We start from the raw sequence: 24,427 nt of genomic DNA on the forward strand, positions 1-24,427 counted from the left end.
GTAATTGTTTACCTCCCAACAACTATGAACACTATGGCTTCTGAGAGACGGCATTTCCAAGCTTCCACACAACAATAACGACTTCTGAAAAAAGTTGAAGATCAGTGTATAGTCGTTTATAGTGATTTACAATGTGATATCTCTGGCATTGATCCTAGCAAACTTGCAAAAATATTTATGTCCAGTGCGCCAGACGATCTGCCATATGTTTAAAAACCCAATTCATATGGTTATATCCATTATTCCTGACCATGCATTGGCAAATCATAACCTTGAGAATCCTATTTACTTTGATTCTGAGCATAGCATGTTTTTTGAGCAAAGTTCAATTCAGGAAGGTTACTAGGTAAAGAAACAATAACTTTCACACTAAAACTGAATGTAAAAGAAATTAATCAATATCAGTATCAGGCCCACTGTGACAAAACTCTAAGGAAAATCAAAGCTTCGTTTTTTTTTTATTGAAGAATGGTTCGTCCGGTACCCTAGCGTTGTACTTGTACTGCTGTGAGATAGTCGATGCCATGAAAGTGCTGTAGTCAGCATCCGATCTTGAAGCAAGCATTCGAATAAGGATTGGCAAGCTGGGTCGTAATAAAAGTCCTCCTCTGAAAGATGCTAAACACCAATCAAACTTTGGTACTTCTACTCGAGCCTCAAAAAAAAGTGTATAATCTATCAGTTTAAAACTTAAAGCTTGCACAAGCCACCGAGGCTTTTGTGCACGCTCTTCTTTCAACTAATGATATGTAGAAGTCTATTAAGTAGAATAAGAATTGTAGGCAGTTAAATAGCTTGCTCGAAGATAAATGAGCAAAATGTCGTGCGGCATAATACTTGGAAGCTCAAGGGAGGTATAGCGTCTGGTATGGATGGAATTGTTAGCGAACACCTTCTTAATGTGTTGCCAATACTCTTTGAGCACATCACCTTCCGGATGTGCATTGATTTAGGAGCGGTCCCTATTTTTTTTTCTTTGTAGCGGTGTTGTCTCGAACATTTTGAAAAAAAAACAGAAAACAAAATATGTGTGCCATTTACCATCGTAAAGTATCAAGTAAAGTTTTGCAACACATAGCACTTTCTGAAATGGGGTTTAAATTTAAATTGGAGAACGCCAGTTCAAATCATGCGAGCGCGATAGCACTGCCTAAGTAAAGAGAAATGCAGACACAATGCATTATTTATTTATTTTGCTATATATATTTTTGGGGGTTTGTTTTAGACAAGGGCACTTCGTATGAAAGGAGTTGTCACAGAAGCTTCGAAAGAGGCTCATTCAATTGGAAATTGTAATGTCTACTGCTCTTTTTGATAGCCAAAAGTGATTGGAGGGAAACACCTCGAAGCCCATCATTTTCTGAAATATATCCAATCAAAGTTTTTAGATAGCTATATTATTCAGTGTAGTTGAAAGGTCTAGTAATTATATTTCTGAAGATTACCCCCCCCCCCCACAGCCCTCAGGGAAGAGCTATAAGTTATGCCTCGGGGACAGACGAGGTTAATACGGAGTGTGTGTACGCATAAACTTCGGAGGGGTCTCATTGGATTGGAAATAAGATGTTCTAGTGCCTTTTTTACAGTCAAACTGATTGGGAGGCAACTAGCCCCCCAGATAGCCTATTTTCTTAAAATAAATTCGGTAGAAATTTAGAGATATCAACTCGTTCAAAAATAGTCCAAACATCACATAAAAAGGCCTTTGGGGTTGACACGGCACTCCATCTGGGGCAAGGATTTTAAGTTATCTTCAGGGGTCATATTAGGTTTTCATGAAAGAGGTGGCTGTTTGAACTTTAAAGAAGGCTCATTCGATAGGAAATTTAAAATCCAATTCCCTATTAAGAGTCGAAAGTAAGCAACGATGATTAGCCCCCCCCTCCCTGACACCTTTTTTCCCCTAACGCATCCAATCAAAATTGTGAGATAGTATTTTGTTTACTAAAGTCCAAAGAGAATTTAAAACTACCTTCAGAGTGGACACAACCCTCCAGAGCCCAGTGGCAAGGGTTGTTAGTTATGCCTCGGGGCATATTAGGTTTTATGGAACGAGTGGTTGCGTAAAATTTCGATTAAATTACTCTCATCGGATTAGAAGTTGGAAAGTCTAATGCCCTTTTTAAGAGTCAAAAGTATATGGACGGCAACCAGCCCCTCCCCCATAAGCCTATCATTCCCCAAAACACATCCGGTAAGAATTTTAAGAGAGCTATTTTGTTCAGCATTGTTGAAGGGTTCAGTTATTATGTCTTTGGGGATGTCATATTCCTTACAGTTCTCAGGGCAAGGGCTGTAAGTTAGGTGATTGGTTCATTGTTTACGTACAGCATTCGTTATTGAGAAAGGTATGCATGTTTGAACTTTACTTTCAAAAAGACGAATGACATTCAGGTGATCCTTTCAGAGAATGTTGATGGGAGTGTTGAATTAAATCAAAACACGTCGTGTGCATACGGATTGTCAAAAGGGATGATTGAGCTCAGGAATGATTGAGTATTTTAATTTGGAACTTTCAGATAATGATAAGGGAGACGACCTAAAATGCAATATTTGCATGCTACCACTATTACTACCACGACCACTACTACTACTACCACCACTATTAATGTTATCGCACTACTCTAGTTACGATATCAAGGAAAAATAAATCAAAAGAGGCTATGTGCATGTACACTGTCAAAAAAGCGCTTTTCAATTGAAACTTTCAGAGACTGCTAAAAGGAGAAAATCATCTAACCATTAGGTAATAAGTGCATGCTACAACTAATACTTAAGTCACTGTTATATTTACTACAACTACCGCTACTTCCACTACTACTACTTCTAATGTAATACTTATAAAGGTAATATGTTAATAGTAGTACTGCTGCTAATACTACCGCTATTACTTTATATATTACTACTGTAATAAAAATACTACTACTATGCATAGTATCACAGCTATGTGAAAGGGTATGAAGGTTAAATTTTCAAGGAATTTTTTTGGAGGGATGAGGCAAGGTAACTTAATCACATCAAGCCGTCAGTATGCAGGTTGTCAAAGGCTGTAGCACCAATATCGCAGCACCAACATCTGGCGTGGCTTGTTGTGGGGGATGTTGAAATAACAAAAAGAAAATATTTGAATCTTAATGGTACTGTTTCCACCCACACTACCACTACTGCTACTATTATTGATACTTCTGTTACTACTACTGCCACTAAAGCTAAGGCTACTACCATTAATTCTACTGCTACTACTGCTGCTGCTTCTAAAACTAATGGTATTAAGGGGAAAAATATGGGAAATATTGAAATTGTATGTAAAAAAATTCAAAACACACTTTGCCCACACAGATTGTTAAGAGGACGTATCTAAAATTCTTCTGGAAAAGCTGATGGTATTAAGTTTAAAATTTAAGCTTGTATTGCAGGGGATGTTGAAAAAACCATCGGTGTGCACACTGCAACTATGTTTCTATAACAATTGCTACTACGCCAGCTAAGATTATTATGTTGAAGCTTATAAGAAATTTTTAGTCGGGTATTGAACTCATTAAAAAAACCCGGTGCCATATTTAAAAGTAAAAAAGATTAAAATGTATGCTGCCCTCCTCCCAAGCCGTTCATTTTCAAAACACATTCAGTCAAAATTTTGAGACAGCTATTTTGTTCAGCATAGTAGAACAGTCGAGTAACTATGTTACTTGATACAATTGGCCCGTTGTGTTTTAAAAAGAAATGTTGCTTTAAAACAAAGTCCAAAGGCACTGTGTTAATGGTTGGCAATAAGAAATCTTAGCAGCATGTCTAGAAATCCAAGTAATGAAGAGCATAAAAAGAATCTCTTGGGAAAGTTATCATGTTTTATTTTTCATGTCAACTTGAGGAGGCATAAAATTCAATTTTAATTATTTAATCTTTTTAAAAAAACATTTTCAACTTACATATATTATAAACTATTTTACAAAGCTTAAAAGAGTCTATCGCATTAGTTAATACAAGGTAAAGAAGAATGTAAATTTGTTTCTAGGCTATGCATTAATTTTAGGTAATCAATTATAACTAACAGCAAATAAATCAATGGAACTCCAAAAGATCTTTTTCTTACCCAGCAGTATAGAGAAAAGAGCTTTTAATGGGCCAAATTACCATTTACTAGGATCGCAATAAATAGTTTAGACGACTTATTTTAAACTTCTAACTCTTCGGTCAATTTTATCGCACGAAAGCGATTTGTAATTTGGATGATAGGTTCATTTATCCGGCGTTTTGTCCAGATTAACATAACTGCCATGCATTGTATATCGAATTCGCAAAAAGTATGAAAATCCTAACCGTGATTAAGGAATATCTATATAGCCTATTATGAATTCTCTTAGGTAAAAGTCTTGCTTTGGGAAATTTCATGGATAAAATTGTAGACAAGTTATATTCTGATTATCTTGGAAAGTAGGCCCAGTTAGGATAGGAAAATGAAACTTTCATGCATGGATCTATGGCCTGGAATGGTACTTTGAAGTACCTACCTCCAATACTTCTTCCTCTAAAGCTAAAGGCTACTGAACTTTGAAAATCCTTGTTTTATAAAGTTGAAGCCTTGTAAAATAGATCTTCTGCTTAAATAAAGTAGGCTACCAGAAAAGTATTTTCAGCTTCACAAATTTGTTCAATTTAATTTTTGAGCTTTAAAGATCTGAAATACATTTCTGAATTTAGATACAACCCCAGTGATATTGTTTAAAATATTATTAAAGTAACAGACATTGTAGTTTCAGAACTAGCCTAAAACCAGAGAAAAAGAAACTAAAAATTTTCAAGGAGGCACATTTCTAAGACATAAAAATCAGAAGAATGTAAACATAGTGGCTTGGTGATACCTTCCTGGTTGCCATGTTTTTGGCCCTGGATTCATTACTGAAAGCTTTATTTTCCTACCCTTAACCACTTACAAAGATAGCAAACATAGCTTGTCTTGAATTTTACTAAGTATTTTTTTTTTACACATCTCTATCTCTTCCTTTGGTAAAATTCTAGTTAATTGACTTCTTGCTATATCAGAAAGGGTTTAAGTTAGGAAAATGAAACTTTCAGGGATGAATCTACAGACTAAAGTCTGTCCTGGAAAGGTATTTTGAAGCAACTACCTCCACTTCTTCACCCTCTAGAGGGCCTTGACCTTTGGTGACCTTTACAAATATGTGTTATAAAAGTGAAACCTTACAAAATTGATCCTCTGCTTAATTAGAGTACAACAAAATTGTTTTTAACTTCATAACTTTACCCAATTCCATTTTATAAGGTTTTAAAAATATGCAACTACATTTTCCTAAATTTTGATCCTTTAAAATACCTTCCCGGGACATACTTTAGCCTGTAGACCCATCCCTGAAATTTTCATTTTCATAACCTAAACTCTTTCCAAGATAGCAAGAAGTCATTAACTAGAATTTTACCCTTCCTTTTCCTGAAAGAGTTTCCTAATTAATAATTTAGAAGGTAATGTTGGCACTTAATTCTATGTTCAATACTCTTTCTAAAATCAATAACAGTAAGAATAGTCTGGTTCAAGATAGGCCAGTAGCCTACAAGGTTCCATAGCCTAAGTGACATAGACCTTGGTACAAGGTGAAGAAACTACTCCATTCCTTTTTATGCTCTTATCAAATATACTGATCAATTTACTTGCAAATATATTCCCCTCTGATGGTCCTTTTTTATAGCCCATGGAATGCCTAAAAATCAGAAAAAAATGCTAAAACTATATAAACCTTACTACTACTACTAACAACTTACCTCAGAACCAAGCCACCTAAGACCAACACAGCCAGGCTTGCTTCTCCTCCAGCCCAATCTATTTAAAGTCTTCCTCTTTATGACTAACTTTCTTTAAGCTAACTTTGTTGGATATAAACAAATCTGCTGGGCCAGATGGCCTCCACCCCTGTCTCTTGCATGAGTGCAGAACAGAAATAGTATACCCACTCTCAAAGCTCATTAGACTATCTCTTGATAGCTCAAAGCTTCCTGTAGAGTGGAAAGTGGTACATATTACCCCTATTCACAAAAAGGGAAGGAAAGATTCTGTGGAAAATTACCAGCCTATTAGTACTACCTCTGTTGTTGATAAGCTTCTTGAACATATTGTCTACAAAGCAGTTATTGAGTATCTTGATGAGAATCATCTTCTCAACAGCACTCAACATGATTTCCAATACAACAGATCAGTGGACACTAATCTGCTCAAGTCATATGACTACATTACAAAACTACTAGAATTGGGAATCCCTGTTGACATGATCTTTCTTGATTTTTCAAAAGCATTTGACAAAGTTTCTCATAGGAGACTTGAGCTTAAGCTACAGTCTATTGGTTTGAAGGAAAAAATTCTTAAATAGATTCTGGATTTCTTGGGGAATTGTGTTCAGCATGTAAGACTGTTTGAATGCAGATGGCAATTGTATTCTCTCCTCCTCTCAGAATGTTATCAGTAGGGTTCCACAGGGTATTGTTCTTGGCCCCACCATGTTCAATATTTTCATAAATGATGCTCCTCTAGTGCTTAAAAGCAGGATGATGCTTTATGCTGATGGTTCCAAGGTAATTGGTCCAGATAGCAGTCTTGAGGATACTTTCCAACTTCAAAAAGACCTTGATCTCCTTAATGTGTAGGCAAAATCTTTGCTACTCACTTTCAATGTGTCAAAATGTCATGTTTTACACTTTGGGCACAAGAGTATCAATCCAACTTACTCTCTTTACAGTCAGTTCCTTTCTCCAGTGTAGGAAGAATATTACCTAGGAGTAATTGTTGACAATCATCTTAAATTTAGCACTCATGCAAAGAAGGCAGCAGCATCAGCTAGCTCATCACTAGGGCTCATAAAAAGAACAATTTCCTCCCATTCTCCTAAAATTCTGAGCCTTTTGTATAAAGGACTTGTTTGGCCAAGGCCTGAGACAGGCATGGTCCTTGCATCCCCCTTTTTAAAAAAAGATGTTAAAATTCTTGAGGATGTCCAGAGAAGAGCCACTAAGATGGTGAGTGGACAGCATGAGCTCCCTTACACTACAAGGCTATACAAGCTGAAACTCCCAACTCTGGTTTATAGAAAAAGACAGGGTGATGCCATTCTGGTTCATAAACTTATTAATTCAAAGGCAGTTCCTGATCTTCTTCCTCTGGCGTCTCAGGACTCTTGTAGAAGGTGACATAACTTGCAGTTATCCAGGCATTTCTCCTCAAAGCAGCAATACACCCATTTTATTACCAACCATGTTGCCAACCTCTGGAACAAATTACTGCCAGATACCATTGCTGCCCAAATCACAGACAGCTTTAAGAACCATCTTGACAACAAATGGTCAACATAAGAATGGAAGTATAACTGGGAAGCACTCGAATCAGCAACATCAAACCACTAGTCAAGTGTATGTATTCAACTATGTGCCATGTATTATCCACTCTGGAGTTTCTACAAGGAAAAATCCTTAGATTGCTCCAAGCTGCAATTTAAGGTAATTTAAAATTGACATGCTTTCACCCCAATTATGGACAACCTGTTCCATTTAACCCTAGACAGTTGGCTGAAAAGGACAATCTTTGGCAATATGTCATCCTTCTTCTACAGAATATGCCCTAGCCAACTCAACCTTTCTCTCATTATAGCCCTAGAAAGCAGGATTGAACCATACTTTTTGTACAGCATACCACTTGAAATACAGTCAGTAAGCCAGGTACCCAGAACAATCCATAGGCGCAATTTCCCTGGCAAACATCTAGCAAATCTTCATCTGCTTTTCAGACAACCTATTCTTCAGAGCCATATTTCATCACTGTCATCACTATAGCTTCCAAAATTCTAATCTTAGTTTGCAGACTTATATTCCTATTCTTCCAAACATTTTTTAATCATGAAAAAAACACCTTGAGCCTTGGCTATTCTACCTCATTTCTACCTTAACTGCAGCAGTGTTATTCTTGTCATTAGCACTTATGACTTTAATGTATTTGTCTTGTATATTGTTCAAGGATAAGACCTTTGCTAAAGCTCTTCTATCAACCAAATTGAATGCTTGTTCAGTATCTACAAAATCGAGAACCAAAGGTGTTTGATAATTCAGGCAATTCTCAACTATTAGCCTAAGAGTAAATATTTGATAATATTCTCCACCCTTTCTAAAACCATACTGTTCTTCTCCTATAACTTTATCTGCAACATCTATCAGTCTAAAAGTTTCATATTACTAAGTAATCTGCTACCTATGAGACTAGGCTAATGCCTCAATAATTACCAAACTCATTTTATCACCTTTCTTATACAATGCTTTAATTAGGGTATTCCTAAACTCAGTAGGTACAATACCTATAGCCTTATATTTTTTTAAATCCTTTTAGTCCTGTTGATAATTCTTCCTCACAAAACAAATCTTTGTTCATATCCAGGGTTTCACAAACTTTCATTTTTCTCTGTATCTTTTCCTACTACTTTATCTTGGTTTAACACATTCTCAAAATGTTATGCCCATCTCTCTTTAACTTTTCCATTATCACTGATTGTTGCTTCTGATCCTATCTTTAACTGAGACAAGCCCAGATTAACATGTTGACATATTAACATGACTGTATAATATTTTACTATTATGCCATTTAGCTGCATCTTCCAGATCCTTGGCAATTTTATCCATGATCTCCACTTCACACTTCCTTAGTTCATATTTTAATGCTTTTTCCATTTTTTTTTTCATTCCTTTTGTTTTCATGTATTCTATCACTCTGATAATTCTTGTATATGCCCCTTTTTTTCCATATTAAATATAAAGCCTTTTCACTAACATTCCTAACTCTACCCCTCACTTTCTTCCCTAAGACACCATCAGAAACTTCACAAATTGTTTTCCTAAAATTATTCCATTCATCTTCCATAATGTCAAATTTTAAACTCTTAACTTCAGCATTCAACTGTTCCTAGAAAGTTTCTCTCAAATTTTCATCCTGGAGTCAACTGAAATCATAGTTTCCAAGGAGGTAGCTACCCTTACAAAATTTCAGCTTTCTGTTAACCCTTGAGTAAAACCACCTATGGGGAAAGGGGTGCTAGAAAACTCGTGAAAAACACATGTCTAAATGTGTTTTAAAGATGTCCAAAAATTATGATGATTTGGTGCAAATTTTCTCCTGTTAGTCTAAGGGAAAATCAACTCTCTTTGTTCAATACTGAGGTTGGACCATTAATTGGATCACATTTGTTAATTAATTCTGTGAAAGTTGAGCTGCTTCCACTGTTAAGATTGTCTTCACTTTATGTTATTGTGTTTCTATAAGGGGACATAGATGGGAATCAAAGTCTTTTTCAATACCTTCTTCTTCCTGTTCCACTTTCTATTGCTTTATGAAATTGGTTTTGAGCCTAAGAAAGAAAGAAAGGAGCTCTGCCTTTTATTGGTTTTATTAGCCTGTTATAGGCTAACTAATTAAAATTAATACAAATTATATTTTTAATAACATTGTAACACACCTTAAAGTTGAGAGCTGGACAAAGCTGATTGTCACAGAACTGGTTAAGGAACCAAAGTTTGGCCATCTTACATCACTGAGCCTGTGGACATGCTTATTCTGAATAAATAATTTGCAAGACATGTAGCTGTCCAGCTGCCCTAATCCTTGGACCACATGTGTATGCACTCTTCCACCTGATGGGGGGATGTACCAAGCAGTTAAGAAGTATAGATAGAATGTTCCTTCCCTAAGTCTTCAATAGGACATTTTTCTTCAAGCAATAACAAAGAAAAGTTACTATTTAGCAAAGATATTATTCAGTTAAATTAAAAACATTACAAAATTCACAAGTAATAATGTACCTGCATAAAACAAACATAAATTAAGGGGTTGACTCAGGTTTTGCTAAGTCTGATAAACGTGAGTTGGTGCATACAACTGTGGTGTACTGTAAACTATTTTGGGTGGGTGATGGTATTTTAATAAGCTCAGATTCTTTGCCAGCTTTAATGTTAATATTAAATGCATATCCTCCTTCCACTTCCTTCAATTCCTGCAAAAACCATAGAAGACAAAATCTTAGAGTCAAATTACACAATATTCCAACAGTTCCATGTATATCGGCATTCAGTTGCTCTTGATTTGAAAATGACTTCTTAGTAAGTCAATAAGTACACTTTTTAAATTGCCATTGTTGAAACCTTATACAGGAAAATTCCCCACCCTCTTCATTGAACAACAAGAAGACAATTTTTTTTACATGGACAGCAGTGATATATTATATTTTGGTAATAATTTGGCTCATAAAAGGTAATTCTTCTATATTATTTTTTTTTATCATATAGTTTGTGGTAACAAACTGTAGTAAGGAGTGACCCAGCGCACTAATAACCAAAACTCTAAAAAATGAAATTTTGATACCAATAGTTACCTCGAAAGAATTAAATTTTTATGCTGATTTTAAATATATAAGTTTCATCAAGTTTAGTCTTACCCATCAAAAGTTACAAGCATGAGAAAATTTGCCTTATTTTAGAAACTAGGGAGAAACACCCCCTAAAAGTTATACAATCTTAACGAAAATCACATAATCAGATTCAAAGTATCAGAGAACCATATTGTAGAAGTTTCAAGCTCCTATCTACAAAATGTGGAATTTTGTACTTTTTGCCAGAAGACAGATCACAGATGCATGTTTATTTGTTTTTTTCCCCAGGCGTGATTGTATTGACCCAGTGTTCCTAGAAAGTCACGAAAGGGCTCGTTCTAACGGAAATTAAAAGTTCCAGTGCCATTTTTAAGTTACCAAAAAACTGGAGGATACCTAGGCCCCCTCCCACACTCATTTTTTTTCCAAAGTCACCAGATCAAAATTTTGTGATAGCCATTTTGTTCAACATAGTCGAAAAACTGAATAATTATGTTCTTCAGGATGACTTAACCCCCCACAGTCCCTTGGGGAGGGGCTGCAAGTTACAAATTTCGACCATTGTTTGCATAGGTATATAGTAAGGGTTATTGGGAAGTGTACAGACATTTCAGGAAGACTTTTTCGCTTTGAGGGGGTTGGTGGGTGGGTCAAGGAGAGGGGGTCAAGTGGGAGGATCTTTCCATGGAGGAACCCGTCATGAGGGAAGAGAATTTCCATGAAGGAGCTGTAGGATTTTCTAGCATTATTAAAAAAAAACAATGAGAAAATAAATATAAAAAAACATTTTTTTTTAGCTGGAAATAAGGAGCAGCATTAAAATCTAAAACGAACAGAAATTATAACGTATATAAGGGGTTCGTCTCCTCCAAAACACCTCCAAAATTTAATTTGTAAGTTATGTATATTTATTACTAATAAAAACGTTTGTAAAATATTAAAAGTTTTAGTTACCTTTTTAAGTAACCAAAACTTGGAGTGCAACTAACCCTCCTCCTCCACCTTCTTTTTATCAAAACCGTTCGATCAAAACTATGAGAAAGCCATCTAGCCAAAAAAAGAAATTAATATGCAAATTTCGTTTTAATTATTCATCTGTAGTGAGCCAAAATCCAAACATGCATTAATTCAAAAACGTTCAGAAATTAAATAATAAAGACGAAGTTTTTCAACTGAAAGTAAGGAGCAACACTAAAACTTTAAACGAACATAAATTATTCCATATATGAAAGGGGTTTTCCCCTCCTCAACACCTCACTCTTTACACTAAAGTTTTTTTTTAAGTAGAGTTGTAAGAAAGAGTCAAACTTTAGCATAAAGACCGAGGCGCCAAGGAGGGGACAACCCTTTCATAGACAGAATAATTTCGTTTTGTTTTAAATTTTAATGTTGCTCCTTACTTTCAGTTGAAAAAACTTGTTTTTTTTTATTTAATATCTCTAGACTCAATAAGGCCATCACAAAGTGTTACATAGTACACCAAAAGTGCTATTTGGGGAACATTTTTGGAATGAAAAGGCTGGGCCAGATACATGGACATCATAGAGAGTTAATTATTGGCTCATTTGTAAACTGATTTCATATTTAACGGCCCTTTATAATTTCGACTATAAGACCCTCATAAAGTGGTATATGACGCCCAAAAAGCGAGCTTAAAACAAGTAAAGTTTCAATTGAATATGTAAATCAAGCTTAAAAGGAAAAAATAGTTTGCTATTGAAGTATAAATGGAACCCAAAACCAACAGAAATAAAATTAACAACCATAGCAAGAAAACATGCACTAGATGCTTATATAGGCCTAAATGAACAAATAAATCTTAAAACGAGTGAAACTTAAATTGAATATGCAAATCAAGCTTGAAACGAACAAAAATTCCTGCAAACAAGAATTTGGGTACTCCCTCCTGCTCTTACAGTAAAAGTCTAAAACTAATTGCTTCATTGGCACTTTCCTTAAAACTATATATGTCTTGAAGAGTCTTGGAACGAACAAATAAAATCAAACTGAGTGTTTGATATATAATGATATTAATTGTTTAAAACTGTTAGTTCAAGATTTTAATTTATTGTAATTTTTATTTTCATTTTCAATGCTGTTATAGTCGGAAAAGAAAATATTTGTAATGTCATTCGTTTTCAGTGAAGCGCCAATGATGCAGTAGGCTTTAGACTTTTACAGCTAGTGAAGAGGGCAGTATCCAAACTCTTGTTTGTAGTGAAACTATATTTGTCTTGGACTGTTTTGAAAAGAATTAATAAAAATTAAATTGAATATTTGATATATAGCCTAATGATATTAATTGCTGAAAGCTCATCAGTTCAAAGTTTTATTTTACTATAATTTTTCTGTTTATTTTCAATGTTATAATAAGTACAAAAGAAAATATTTGTAAAATAATTCGTTTTCAGTAAAGTGCCAATAATGCAGTAGATTTTAGACTTTTACAGTGAGAGAAGGAGGCAGTACCCAAACTCTTGTTTGTAGGGATTTTTGTTCATTTTAAGCTTGATTTGTATATTTAATTAAATTTTACTCGTTTAAGATTTATTTATTCATTTATGTTTGTATCTATTGCATGTTTGATTGCTATGGCTGTTAATTTAGTTTCTCTTCCTTTTTGAGTTTCATTTATGCTTTGATTAAAATTTTTTTGTTCGTTTTAAGCTTGATTTGTGTATTCAATTGAAGCTTTACTCGTTTGAAGATTTATTTGTTCATTTATATTAATAACTGTTGTATGTTTTTCGCTATGATTGTTTGTTTAATGTCTGTTTGTTTTGGGTTTCATTTATTCTTTAATAGTAAGTTCTGGTCATTTTGAGTTTGAGTTATTGTAGATTTTTCTTTTCTTATGATCCAAAGTTTTATATGTCCTTTACTTTTCTTTGAAAAATTTCTTCTTAGGAAAGTATTTTTTTTTAATTAATTTTTATAAATATAAATGTGGAACGTATTAGGAAGTATAATGAACCCATGTTTTTGTGTTTTTTTTTTGTATTATAAATGAGAATGATTTAATAAAAAATAATATCTGCCCAAACTGAAGAACAAGTTTTAGATTTACTCTAAACAAGCTACAGTTTTAGATTTACTTAATGATTTTTCGTTTTTTTTTTTTTTTGGGGGGGGGGGGGTAAATCCCCCCTCAATGACGCCACTGGTGCTATGTATCCCAGGCAGTACACTATCAACTATTTAAAAAAGACAGAAATCAAAAAGCAAGCCAATGATGGTAGCAATAAATGTAAGGGGAAGAGTTCATCTGAGTTCCCTGATGAAGAAGAATCTCTAGTGGTGAAAAAATATTTTCTTACTTCTAAGATGTTCAGAGAAACGTAGGAGTGAGGAAAAGACCAAAGGGAAAGATTTACCCCCCCCCCCAAAAAAAAAGCAAAATCATTGAGTAAATCTAAAACTGTAGCTTGTTTTAAGTTTTAAGTTGATAAATTAGAAAAAAAGACAGAAATCAAAAAGCAAGCCAATGATGGTAACATCAAATGTAAAGGGAAGAGGTCATCTGAGTTTCCTGAGTCACCTGAGAGGTCGAGTGAGGAAGAGGTTATGCAGAAGAGTGCATGACTGGATGGTTCAAACGATGTAGAGAAAAAAACATTCCTCTTGAGAGGCTCAATTATTAGAGAAAAAACTAAACACTTCACCAAATCTCTATAAAATTACTTTTTAAGGCCAATAATGGTTGGCTTCAGAATTTTAAAAAGAGACACAATATTATGTTTAAGATAGTTTGTGGTGAGAGTGCATCTGTGGACAGTAATTCTTGTGATGATTGGAAGAGCTCGTTGAAGGTTGTCTTGAAGGACTATCACCCAAAAAATATTGTTAATACTGTTGAACAGTTTTGTGCTTCAAGTGCCTACCTGGTAAATTCTATCAATTTTATGATGAAAAATGTCACAGTGGTACACAGAGCAAAGAAAGGGTTATAGTTTTACTAGCAATTAATGTACCAAGATCTATTAAGTTAAACCCTTTCCTTCAACAACATACATGATAAATGTTTTTGCTTTTTTTACTTTAATAAATTAAAAAATATCAAGAGTTTATTAAATAAATATCCATATATGCGTATATTTTCAGCAAAGTGCAAAAAACATTCTGGTCTTGAGAAGGGTTGGAAGTTGTCAACCCTACTCATGCTAATTTCTACTTGTTTTTAGTGTGACTTGGCTAGTTATTGTAATTTCTGTTCTTTTTGTGTTTTATTTATTTATTCATGGTGATTTATGGTTGTTAAATGCTTGGAAGATTATTTGACTTTATTTTTGTTCATTTCTGGTTTAATAGAGCTCTTTACTTTTCTCTGAAAAACTTGTTTCGTGGAAAAAAGCTTTTAAAATTAATTTCTGTTTGTTTTTGCTGACAAAGGCTTTTTAACGGAAAAAATTGTATATTTTTTTTTTCTATAAAAATCCATAGTTTGGCTTGCTGTTTCCATGTTGGAGAAACTTCTTCAACAAGTTTTAATCCTAACACAACTAGTAGTGTTCAATTTTAGTTTTATACCTGCTCAAGTTGACCTGAAGAATAAAACTTAATACTATTCCCGAATAATTTTATCTATGCTCTTTGACAACCTGGATACACTTACACTCTTTTGGTTCATTTAAATTGTAAGAGCAAGAAGTAGTAATAGTAGTAGCCCTGAAAGCTTCAACTTAATACCCCCATTCATTCTCAAGATATTGCTGAGGTGTAAGCTGAATCAGACATTTGCTCATAATCTAAAAAACTGAGGACTAAAGGGGTTTGATGACTCTGGCACTTCTCAGTTATTAATATAAGAGTGAAAATTTTGTTCACACGTCCTCTCCCTTCCCAAAACCATACTGTTGTCTACAGCATCTTTAAGTCTAAAAGTATTGTTACTAAGTAATTTACTTCCTATTTGATTTAGGAGCTTAATTAAAGTTTTCTAAAATCGCTAGGTATTTTCTCTTTTTCAGAAATCATGTTCGTAATCTTCAGTAACTTGTCTCTAATTTCATAACCATCATATTTAAAAAACTCATTTTCCACACTGTCAGCACCTGGAGCCTTATTAATTTTTAATCCTTCTAGTAATTCTGTCACTAATTCTTCTTCACAAAAGTAAATCTTCCTTCAAATCCAAAGTGTCACAAATTTTTCATTCTTTTCTGTATCTTTTGTGCAAATCTATTGTGGTTTAGCGCGCTCTGAAAATGTTCTTTCTATCTCTGTTTAACTCCTTCCTTATCACTAATTATGGCCCCTTTCTTATCTTTAACTGGGACAAGTCCAGATTGAATATTCTCTCTCAATTCATTAACATGCCAGTACATTATTTTCTATTTTGCCGGTTCTTTATATTCCCTCTATTTTCACATGATCTATCACTCAAATAATTCTTGTACAAGCCCCTCCTCCTCTAATAAACATGAAGAATTCCCACTAATATGCTACATTTCTAACTTTCTTCCCTAAGACGCCATCAGTGACTTCAAAACTATGTTCCTAAAATTATTCCATGCATCTTCTACATTGTTAGATTTTAAACTCTCCAGTTTAGTATCTAGTCAAACAGTTCGTGGTAACGAACTGTAGTAAGGAGCGACCCGGCTCAATAGTAACCGAAACTACAAGTAAACGAGTAACCGATAACAATAGATACATCAAAAGGATCGTATTTTAATGCTGGTTTTGAATATATAAGTCTCACTAAGTTTAAACTTACCCATCAAAAGTTAAGAGCCTGAGAAAATTTGCCTTATTTTTGAAAATAGGGGAAAACATTAAAATAGGGGGAACGAAAATAGGGGAAACCCTTAAAAGTCTTAGAACCTGAACGAAAATCACGCCATCAGATTCAGCGTATCAGAGAACCCTATAGTAGAAGGTTCAAGCTCCTTTCTACAAAAATGTGGAATTTTGCATTTTTTTCAAACAGTTCGTGGTAACGAACTGTAGTAAGGAGCGACCCGGCTCAATAGTAACCAAAACTCTAAAAAATAGAATTTTGATGCCAATACATACATCAAAAGAATCGCATTTTAATGCTGATTTTAAATATATAAGTTTCATCAAGTTTAGTCTTACCCATCAAAAGTTACGAGCCTGAGAAAATTTGCGTTATTTTAGAAAATAGGGGGAAACGCCCCCTAGAAGTCGTAGAATCTTTACGAAAATCACACCATCAGATTCACCGTATCAGAGAACCCTACTGTAGAAGTTTCAAGCTCCTATCTACAAAAATGTGGAATTTTGTATTTTTTGCCAGAAGGCAGATCACGGATGCGTGTTTATTTTTTTTTTTTTTTTTTTTTTTTTTTTTTTTTTCCCAGGGGTGATCGTATCGACCCAGTTGTCCTAGAATGTTGCAAGAGGGCTCATTTTAACGGAAATGAAAAGTTCTAGTGCCCTTTTTAAGTGACCAAAAAAATTGGAGGGCACCTAGGCCCCCTCCCAAGCTAATTATTTTACCAAAGTCAACAAATCAAAATTCTGAGATAGCCATTTTATTCAGCGTAGTCGAAAAACCTTATAACTATGTCTTTGGGGACGACTTACTCCCCCACAGTCCCCGTGGGAGGGGCAACAAGTTACAAACTTTGACCAGTGCTTACATATAGTAATAGTTATTGGGAAGCGTACAGGCGTTTTCAGGAGGATTTTTCTGGTTGGGGGAGGGGTTGAGAAGAGGGGGATATGCTGGGGAACTTTCCATCGATAGTTTGTCATGGCGGAAGAAAATCTCCATGAAGGGAGCGCAGGATTTACTAGCATTATTTAAAAAAAAAATGAAAAAATAAATATGAAAAAGTTCTTTCAGCTGGAAGTAAGGAGCAGCATTAAAACTTAAAACAAACAGAAATTATTACCCATTTGAGGGGCTCATCTCCTCCTAATACCTCGCTCTTTACGCTAAAGTATTTTTAGTAATTTCAACTATTTATTCTACAGCTTTTGTGATTCTGGGGTCATTCTTAATGAATTGGGACAAAATTTAAGCTTTAATGTAAAGAGCGAGGATCTGACAAGGGGGGAACCCCCTCATATATGTAATAAAAATATGAGAATACAAAAGTTCTTTACTTAAGCTAATTTATAAGTTACGTAAATCTTTTACTAATAAAAATATTCGTAAAAAATCAAAAATTCTAGTTGCCTTTTTAATTAACCAAAAAACCGGAGGGCAACTAGGCTTCCTCCCCCGCTCTTTTTTTCTCAAAATCATTCGATCAAAATTATGAGAAAGCCATTTAGCCAAAAAAAAATGCAAATTTTGTTTTAATTATTCCTCTGCGGAGAGCCAAAATCAAAACATGCATTGATTCAAAAACGTCCAGAAATTAAATAAAAAAACAAGTTTTTTTAACTGAAAGTAAGGAGCGACATTAAAACTTAAAACGACCAGAAATTACTTCGTATATGAAAGAGGCTGCTTCCTCATCAACGCCCCGCTCTTTACGCTAAAGTTTTTTACTGTTTTAAAAAGAAGAATTGAGAGAAAGAGTCAAACTTTAGCGTAAAGAGCGAGGCGTTGATGAGGAAGCAGCCTCTTTCATATACGAAGTAATTTCTGGTCGTTCTAAGTTTTAATGTCGCTCCTTACTTTCAGTTAAAAAAACTTGTTTTTTTTATTTAATTTCCCACAAGACGGATCACCGATCCCGTCTTGTGGATTTTTCCCCAGCGGTTATCGTATTGACCCAGTTGTCCTAGAATGTCGTGTTAGGGCTCATTCTAACAGAAATTAAAAGTTCTAGTGCCCTTTTTAAGTGACCAAAAAATTGGAGGGCACCTAGGCCCCCTCTCATGCTCATTTTTTCCCAAAATCAACAGACCAAAATTCCGAGATAGCCATTTTATGTAACATAGTCGAAAAACCTAATAACCATGTCTTTGGGGGTGACTTACTCCTCCACAGTCCCCGTTGGAGGGGCTACAAGTTACAAAATTTGGCCAGTGTTTACACTTAATAATGGTTATTGGGAAGTGTACAGACGCTTTCAGGAGGATTTTTTGGTGGGGGGAGGGGTTTATTTGGGGGGAGCTTTCCATGGAGGAATTTGTCATGAGGGACGAAAATTTTCATGAAGGGGGCGCAGGATTTTTTAGCATTTTTTAAAAGAACGATGAAAAAATAAATATGAATAAGTTTTTTCAACTGAAAGTAAGGAGCAGCATTAGAACTTAAAACGAACAGAAATTATTACGCATATGAGGGGTTCACCTCTACCTAATACCTCTCTCTTTACGCTAAAATAATTTTATTAATTTCAACTATTTATTCTGCGGGCTTTGTGATTCAGGGGTCATCCTTAAGGAATTGGGACAACATTTAAGCTTTAGTATAAAGAGCGAAGAATTGACGTGGGCGTGACCCCACTCATATGCGTAATAAAAACATACGAATGTGGAAGTTCGTTACGTAGGTTAATTCGTAAGTTACATATATTTTTACTAATAAAAATGTTCGTAAAAAATTAAAAGTTCTAGTTGCCTTTTTAAATAACCGAAAATTGGAGGGTAACTAGGCCTACTCCCTCGCTCCTCTTTTCTCAAAATCGTCCGATCAAAACTATGAGAAAGCCATTTATTCATAAAAATAATTTAATATGCATATTTCGTTTGAATTATTCATGTGCAGAGAGCCAAAATTAAAACATACATTAATTCAAAAACGTTCAGAAATTAAATAAAAAAACAAACAATTTTTTTAACTGAAGGTAAGGAGCGATATTAAAACTTAAAATAAACAGAAATTTCTCCGTATATGAGAGGGTCTTTTCCCTCCTTAACGACCCGCTCTTTACGCTAAAGTTTTTTACTGATAGTAGAATTGAGAGAAAGAGTCAAAGAAGTGACTTTTCACTTTCAGCTTCGAAGTTTGGCTATGATGATCTATTATATGCTAGTAGCGGAGTTGGAAACCCTAGTGTAGTCTCTAGCTAGGATTAAATAAACAAAAATAGTTTTTTTTAACTGAAAGTAAGGAGCGACATTAAAACTTAAAACGAACAGAAATTACTCCGTATATGAAATGGGTTGTCCCCTCCGCAATCCCTCGCCCTTTACGCTAAAGTTTTTAATTGTTTTAAAATGTAGAACTGTGGCAAAGAGTCAAACTTTAGCATAAAGAGCGAGGGATTGTGGAGGGGACAACCCATTTCATATACGGAGTAATTTCTGTTCGTATTAAGTTTTAATGTCGCTCCTTACTTTCAGTTAAAAAAACTAGTTTTTTTTTATTTAATTTCTGAACGTTTTTGAATTAATGCATGTTTTATTTTGGCTCTCCGCACATAAATTATTAAAATGAAATTTGCATATTAATTCTTTTTTTCGCTAAACGGCTTTCTCTTAGTTTTGATCAGACGATTTTGGGAAATAAGGGGTGAGGAAGGAGCCCTGTTGCCCTCCAATTTTTCGGTTACTTAAAAAGGCAAATAAAACTCTTAATTTTTAACGAACGTTTTTATTAGTAAAAAATATACGTAACTTAAGAATTAACTTACGTAACAAACTTTTATATTCTTATATTTTTATTATGTATACGAGGGGGTTTGTCCCCTAGTTAATACCTTGCTCTTTACACTAAATCTTAAGTTTTGTCCCAGTTCTTTAAGAATAACCCCTGAATCAGAAAGGCCGTAGAATAAATAGTTTAAATTACTAAAAATACTTTAGCATAAAGAGCGAGGTATTTATCTTCTCATAAATACCTCGCTCTTCATTGTAAAGTATTTTTAGAGCCCCTCATATGCGACATAATCTCTGTTCGTTTTAAGTTTTAATGCTACTCCTTACTTTCAATTGAAAAAGCTTTTTCATGTTTATTTTTTCATTGTTTTTTTTTATAGTAATGCTAGAAAATCCCGCTCCCTTTTCATTGAATTTCTCTTCCCCCATGACATATTCCTCCAAGGAAAGATCCTCCCACATAGCCCCCTCCCCTCAACCCCATCCCCAAACCAAAAAAAAAATCCCACTGAAAACGTCTGTACGCTTCCCAATAACGATTACTGTATGTAAACACTGGTCAAAGTTTGTAACTTGCAGCCCCTCCCCCAGGGACTGTGAGGAAGTAAGTCATCCCCAAAGACATAGTTATTATGGTTTTCGACTATGCGGAAGAAAATGGCTATCTCAAAATTTTGATCCGTTGATTTTGAGAAAAAAATGAGCGTGGGAGGGGGCCTAGGTGCCCTCCAATTTTTTTGGTCACTTAAAAAGGCACTAGAACTTTTCATTTCCGTTAGAATAAGCCCTCTTGCGACATTCTAGGACCACTTGGTCGATACGATGACCCCTGGAAAAAAGAAAGAAAAAAAAACAAACAAATAAACGCGCACCCGTGATCTGTCTTCTGCAAAAAATAGGAGCTCCTATTGTAGATAGGAGCTTAAAATTTTTGCTACAGGGTTCTCTGATACGCTGAATGCTATGGTGTGATTTTCGTTAAGATTCTGTGCCTTTTAGGGGGTGTTTCCCCCTGTTTTCCAAAATGAGGCAAATTTTCTCAGGCTCGTAACTTTTGATGACAAAGACTAAATTTGATGAAACTTATATATTTAAAATCAGCATGGAAATCCGATTCTTTTGATGTATCTTTTAGCATCAAAATTCAGTTTTTTAGAGTTTCGTTTACTATTTAGCCGGGTCGCTCCTTACTACAGTTCGTCACCACGAACAGTTTGATAAGAGGAGTCAAATAGTGAAAAATTCAGTTGATAGAGGATTTTTGTAATCCTTGGTCTATCTTGGTCACAACATGGTTTTCCACACCTGGTGATGCTCTTCTATCAACAAGAGTCAAAATCTTGCATAGACAATCTCAAGCCTATTGCCTCCAAATCATTATATATTTATGCCTACAAGTATTATGCTACTATTGAGAGGCAACCCATAATAGATAACAATCTTTGGCATTCGTCCCTTTCCCCCTGACCTTCATCATATAAGCTGATGCGTAATTATACTTCATTGTGCATAATTTTTAAGAAATCAAGCAGATTAACTTAGTTAAATCAAGCATTAAGATAAATGACCATGCTAACCATTTATTTATATTGACTAGGTGACTTTCCCTGAAACTAATCTGCCTCGTGCAGCACTACCTCCTCTGCAACTTTCTTAATACTTTTAAATTAATTGGCTATCTCAGAACTTCCAATTGATAGCAGCTTGATGCTTTTTGGGGTAAAATCATAGTTTTGTGCAAAAAAATGGCAGAAAGTCACTACCTGTGGCACAATCTTATTGTTTTTTTTTTCTTTTAAAGGGCATTGGAACTTGTAATCTGCGTTCGAATGAGGCCTCTCGCAATCTTCTGGGACCTTTGGCTTGATACCATCACCCCTAAAAAAAAAAAAAAACAAACAAATAAACGTGTATCCATGATCTTTCTCCTGGGAAAAACTGGAAAATTGCACATTTTTGTAAATAAGAGTTTGAAACCTCTATAGGGTTATATAATAGGCTGAATCTAATGGTGTAATTTTCATTGAGATAGCTTTATTTTGGGGGTATTTCCCCCACTTTTGGAAAATCAGACAAAGTTTCTCAGAATTTTAGCTATTGGTGGGTAACATTCAACATAGTAAATGTTATATTTTTGGAATCAAGATAAAAAGCCAGTTCTTTTTAAGTATTAATTGTTATCGAAGTTCAATTTTTATAGTTTTGGTTACTATTGGGCCGAGTTTGTCCTTCTTCACAGTTTTTTTCTTATACCCCAAACTGGGTGATTGTTAATATACATATATTTTTTTTTTTACAGATGAGAAGTTAATCAACAGTTATGTTCAAAGTATTTTTGGCCTTGAGAAAAGGTATTTCTGTATTACCTGAATGTGCCAACTCTCTTCACACAAGTATAGTTCAGAATAATTATCGCTTCAAAGAAAAAGCCTTGCAAATTTTAAATGATAGTCAGATTGATAGTACAAGAAAGATTGAGAGCCTAAAAACAGTATTAAATCTGAAGAATGACTCTCCTGCATTTAAAATTGCCTTTGAAAATGGAAAAGCTGAACTAGTGACTGAGTTCATGAAAAAAAAGAATGAAACGTCAAATGTATCAGATGCTGAAATGCTGATCTACCTTCGTTATGTACCAAAGTACTTAGATGTCGTTGATCAAAAGTTAGTGACTACTTTTATTGATCGGATACTGGGGATGGAATTTGTTCCTGACAGTGCTTTATATGATGTTATTCATGGACTCTCTGGAACTAAAGAATGGCAAAAAGGGATATCACTTTATAATCAGCTTAAAAACCCTTCAAAAAATTGCCTTGAAAATTTAATAATTGCATCAGTTAATTCATGGGACTTTGATACCTGTTTCAGGTTACTGAAACAACTCTGCATAAGTTATTCTACCATTAGTGATCATATTTTAGAAACACTGGTTGAAAGCAAGGTATTTGAAACTCTTAATAAAACAGGAAAATATCATCTTAAATTGTTCATATCATTACTTGCAGAGAACGAAATATATCCATCTAATAATGTAACAAAAAAGCTGGAAAGGCAATTAGTATCAAATGGTTATACAGTGAATCGATTTCTTTTCAAGCGACATGGAAAATGTCCCAAGTGTTCTACACAATTTCAAGTTCAAACACCGCTGACATTTCGTGAATATTCCCGTTTAAAGGGGGCAGTGATGAAAAATGTCCTTGTTGGAAATGATGTCTTTCAGAGATCAACGCCTGAGGAGGTGGAGGACTTCAAAATTTTTATTAAGGACAGAGCACCATTTGATGTTATCATTGATGGTCTAAATGTTCTCTATATATCAGGAATAAGGGTTGATCAATCGATTAAATACAGGAAACTACTTTCATTAATTCAGCAACTTAAAGAAGAAAACAAAAAAGTTTTATTAATTGGACGAAAGCATATGGAAAATGGTTTGAGGAACATCAATGTTTCTAAATACTGCCATCTGTATTTAGTCAATAACGACTCGGAGGATGATCCTTTCATGATCTATTCGAGTTTAATGAGTGGTCCGGATTGTTATGTGGCAACACGGGACTTCTTAAGGAATCATATGTTTAATTTGAAAGATCCAGAATTGAAAGAGTTTTTTGTTAGGTGGAGGAAAACTAGGCAATTGAAGAACTTTGTGATAGAAAATGATAAAATTTGTTATTTACCACCAGTGAAAGAAGATAGAGTAGCACAATTTTCCGAAAATTTGGAATCGGTTCATATACCTTATGAAGATGGAAAAGCGCGACCAATAATTGATCCTCCAAAAACTTGGCTGTGTGCAAAACGAATTACAAGCTAAGAAATAAAGGAACGTTACTATTCCTAATATTTGCGTTATTTATTGAGAAAAGAGGGAAAAAACATTTTGCTTCTATTTAAGGTAATTTGGTCATATCATTCTTTTATACATTAGCAGATGTTGGGGGTAAATCAGGTTTTAATCAAAAAGAAAACACGTTTAATAATGGACTTGTATTGTGCATCATCAAATGCACAGAACCACCATCCTTTTTATTGTGCGGATGAATAATAGACCCAACACACAATAAATCTTTGTAACAAAGAGGTTAAAAACAGAGAAAAACCTATAAAATTTAGTGAAAAAAAATAAACTAGTTAAAACATGTCCAAAGATTAACTTGCAAGGATATATTTATTAAAAAGCTACAAGATAAGCAACTTAAGAGTATTATATTCCAAGGAGGTTACTGCCATCCAGCATCTCATGGGAAAATAAAGTGGTAATACTTAGCTGCAGTGTTGAGTATTGAGTTAGTGTTAAGTATTGAGTATTAAGCATTGAGTATTGAGTTAGTTCGTCAAATTATATGCTATTAAGCAGGTTCATGAGTAAGAAGTTTCCTCAACACCAGCAAATTCCTCGAATATAATTTACCTGCTTTATTTTTCAATATATGTTGTTACCAGTAGGATTTAAGGTCAGCTGTTTAAGGTCACTACAAAATGGAAAGCTTCTGGCGTTCTCTTTATGTACAAACCTGACCATCTTGACAGCGAGGGCTCAGTCC

At 34.5% G+C, this 24,427-nt stretch overlaps 2 protein-coding genes across 5 annotated transcripts in view; both read left to right on the plus strand.

The window, feature by feature from the left end:
- LOC136033144 (uncharacterized) overlaps window positions 1-24,427 on the plus strand; it is a 283,627-nt gene that overhangs the window by 189,784 nt on the left and 69,416 nt on the right. The gene's annotated exons all lie outside the window — the stretch shown is intronic.
- On the plus strand, window positions 4,277-23,724 carry LOC136033142 (mitochondrial ribonuclease P catalytic subunit-like). The gene is made up of 2 exons (XM_065713783.1): window positions 4,277-4,364; window positions 22,174-23,724. Exon 2 carries the CDS (start codon window positions 22,195-22,197, stop codon window positions 23,695-23,697), a length of 1,503 nt encoding a protein of 500 aa, XP_065569855.1. The 5' UTR covers window positions 4,277-4,364; window positions 22,174-22,194; the 3' UTR covers window positions 23,698-23,724.

Source organism: Artemia franciscana, chromosome 11, assembly GCF_032884065.1.
Source record: "Artemia franciscana chromosome 11, ASM3288406v1, whole genome shotgun sequence".
Classification (NCBI taxonomy): Eukaryota; Metazoa; Arthropoda; class Branchiopoda; order Anostraca; family Artemiidae; genus Artemia; species Artemia franciscana.

Excerpts from the sequence above, each read along its gene's own strand:
- LOC136033142 (XM_065713783.1), top strand. The coding sequence starts at position 22,195 with ATGTTCAAAGTATTTTTGGCCTTGAGAAAAGGTATTTCTGTATTACCT.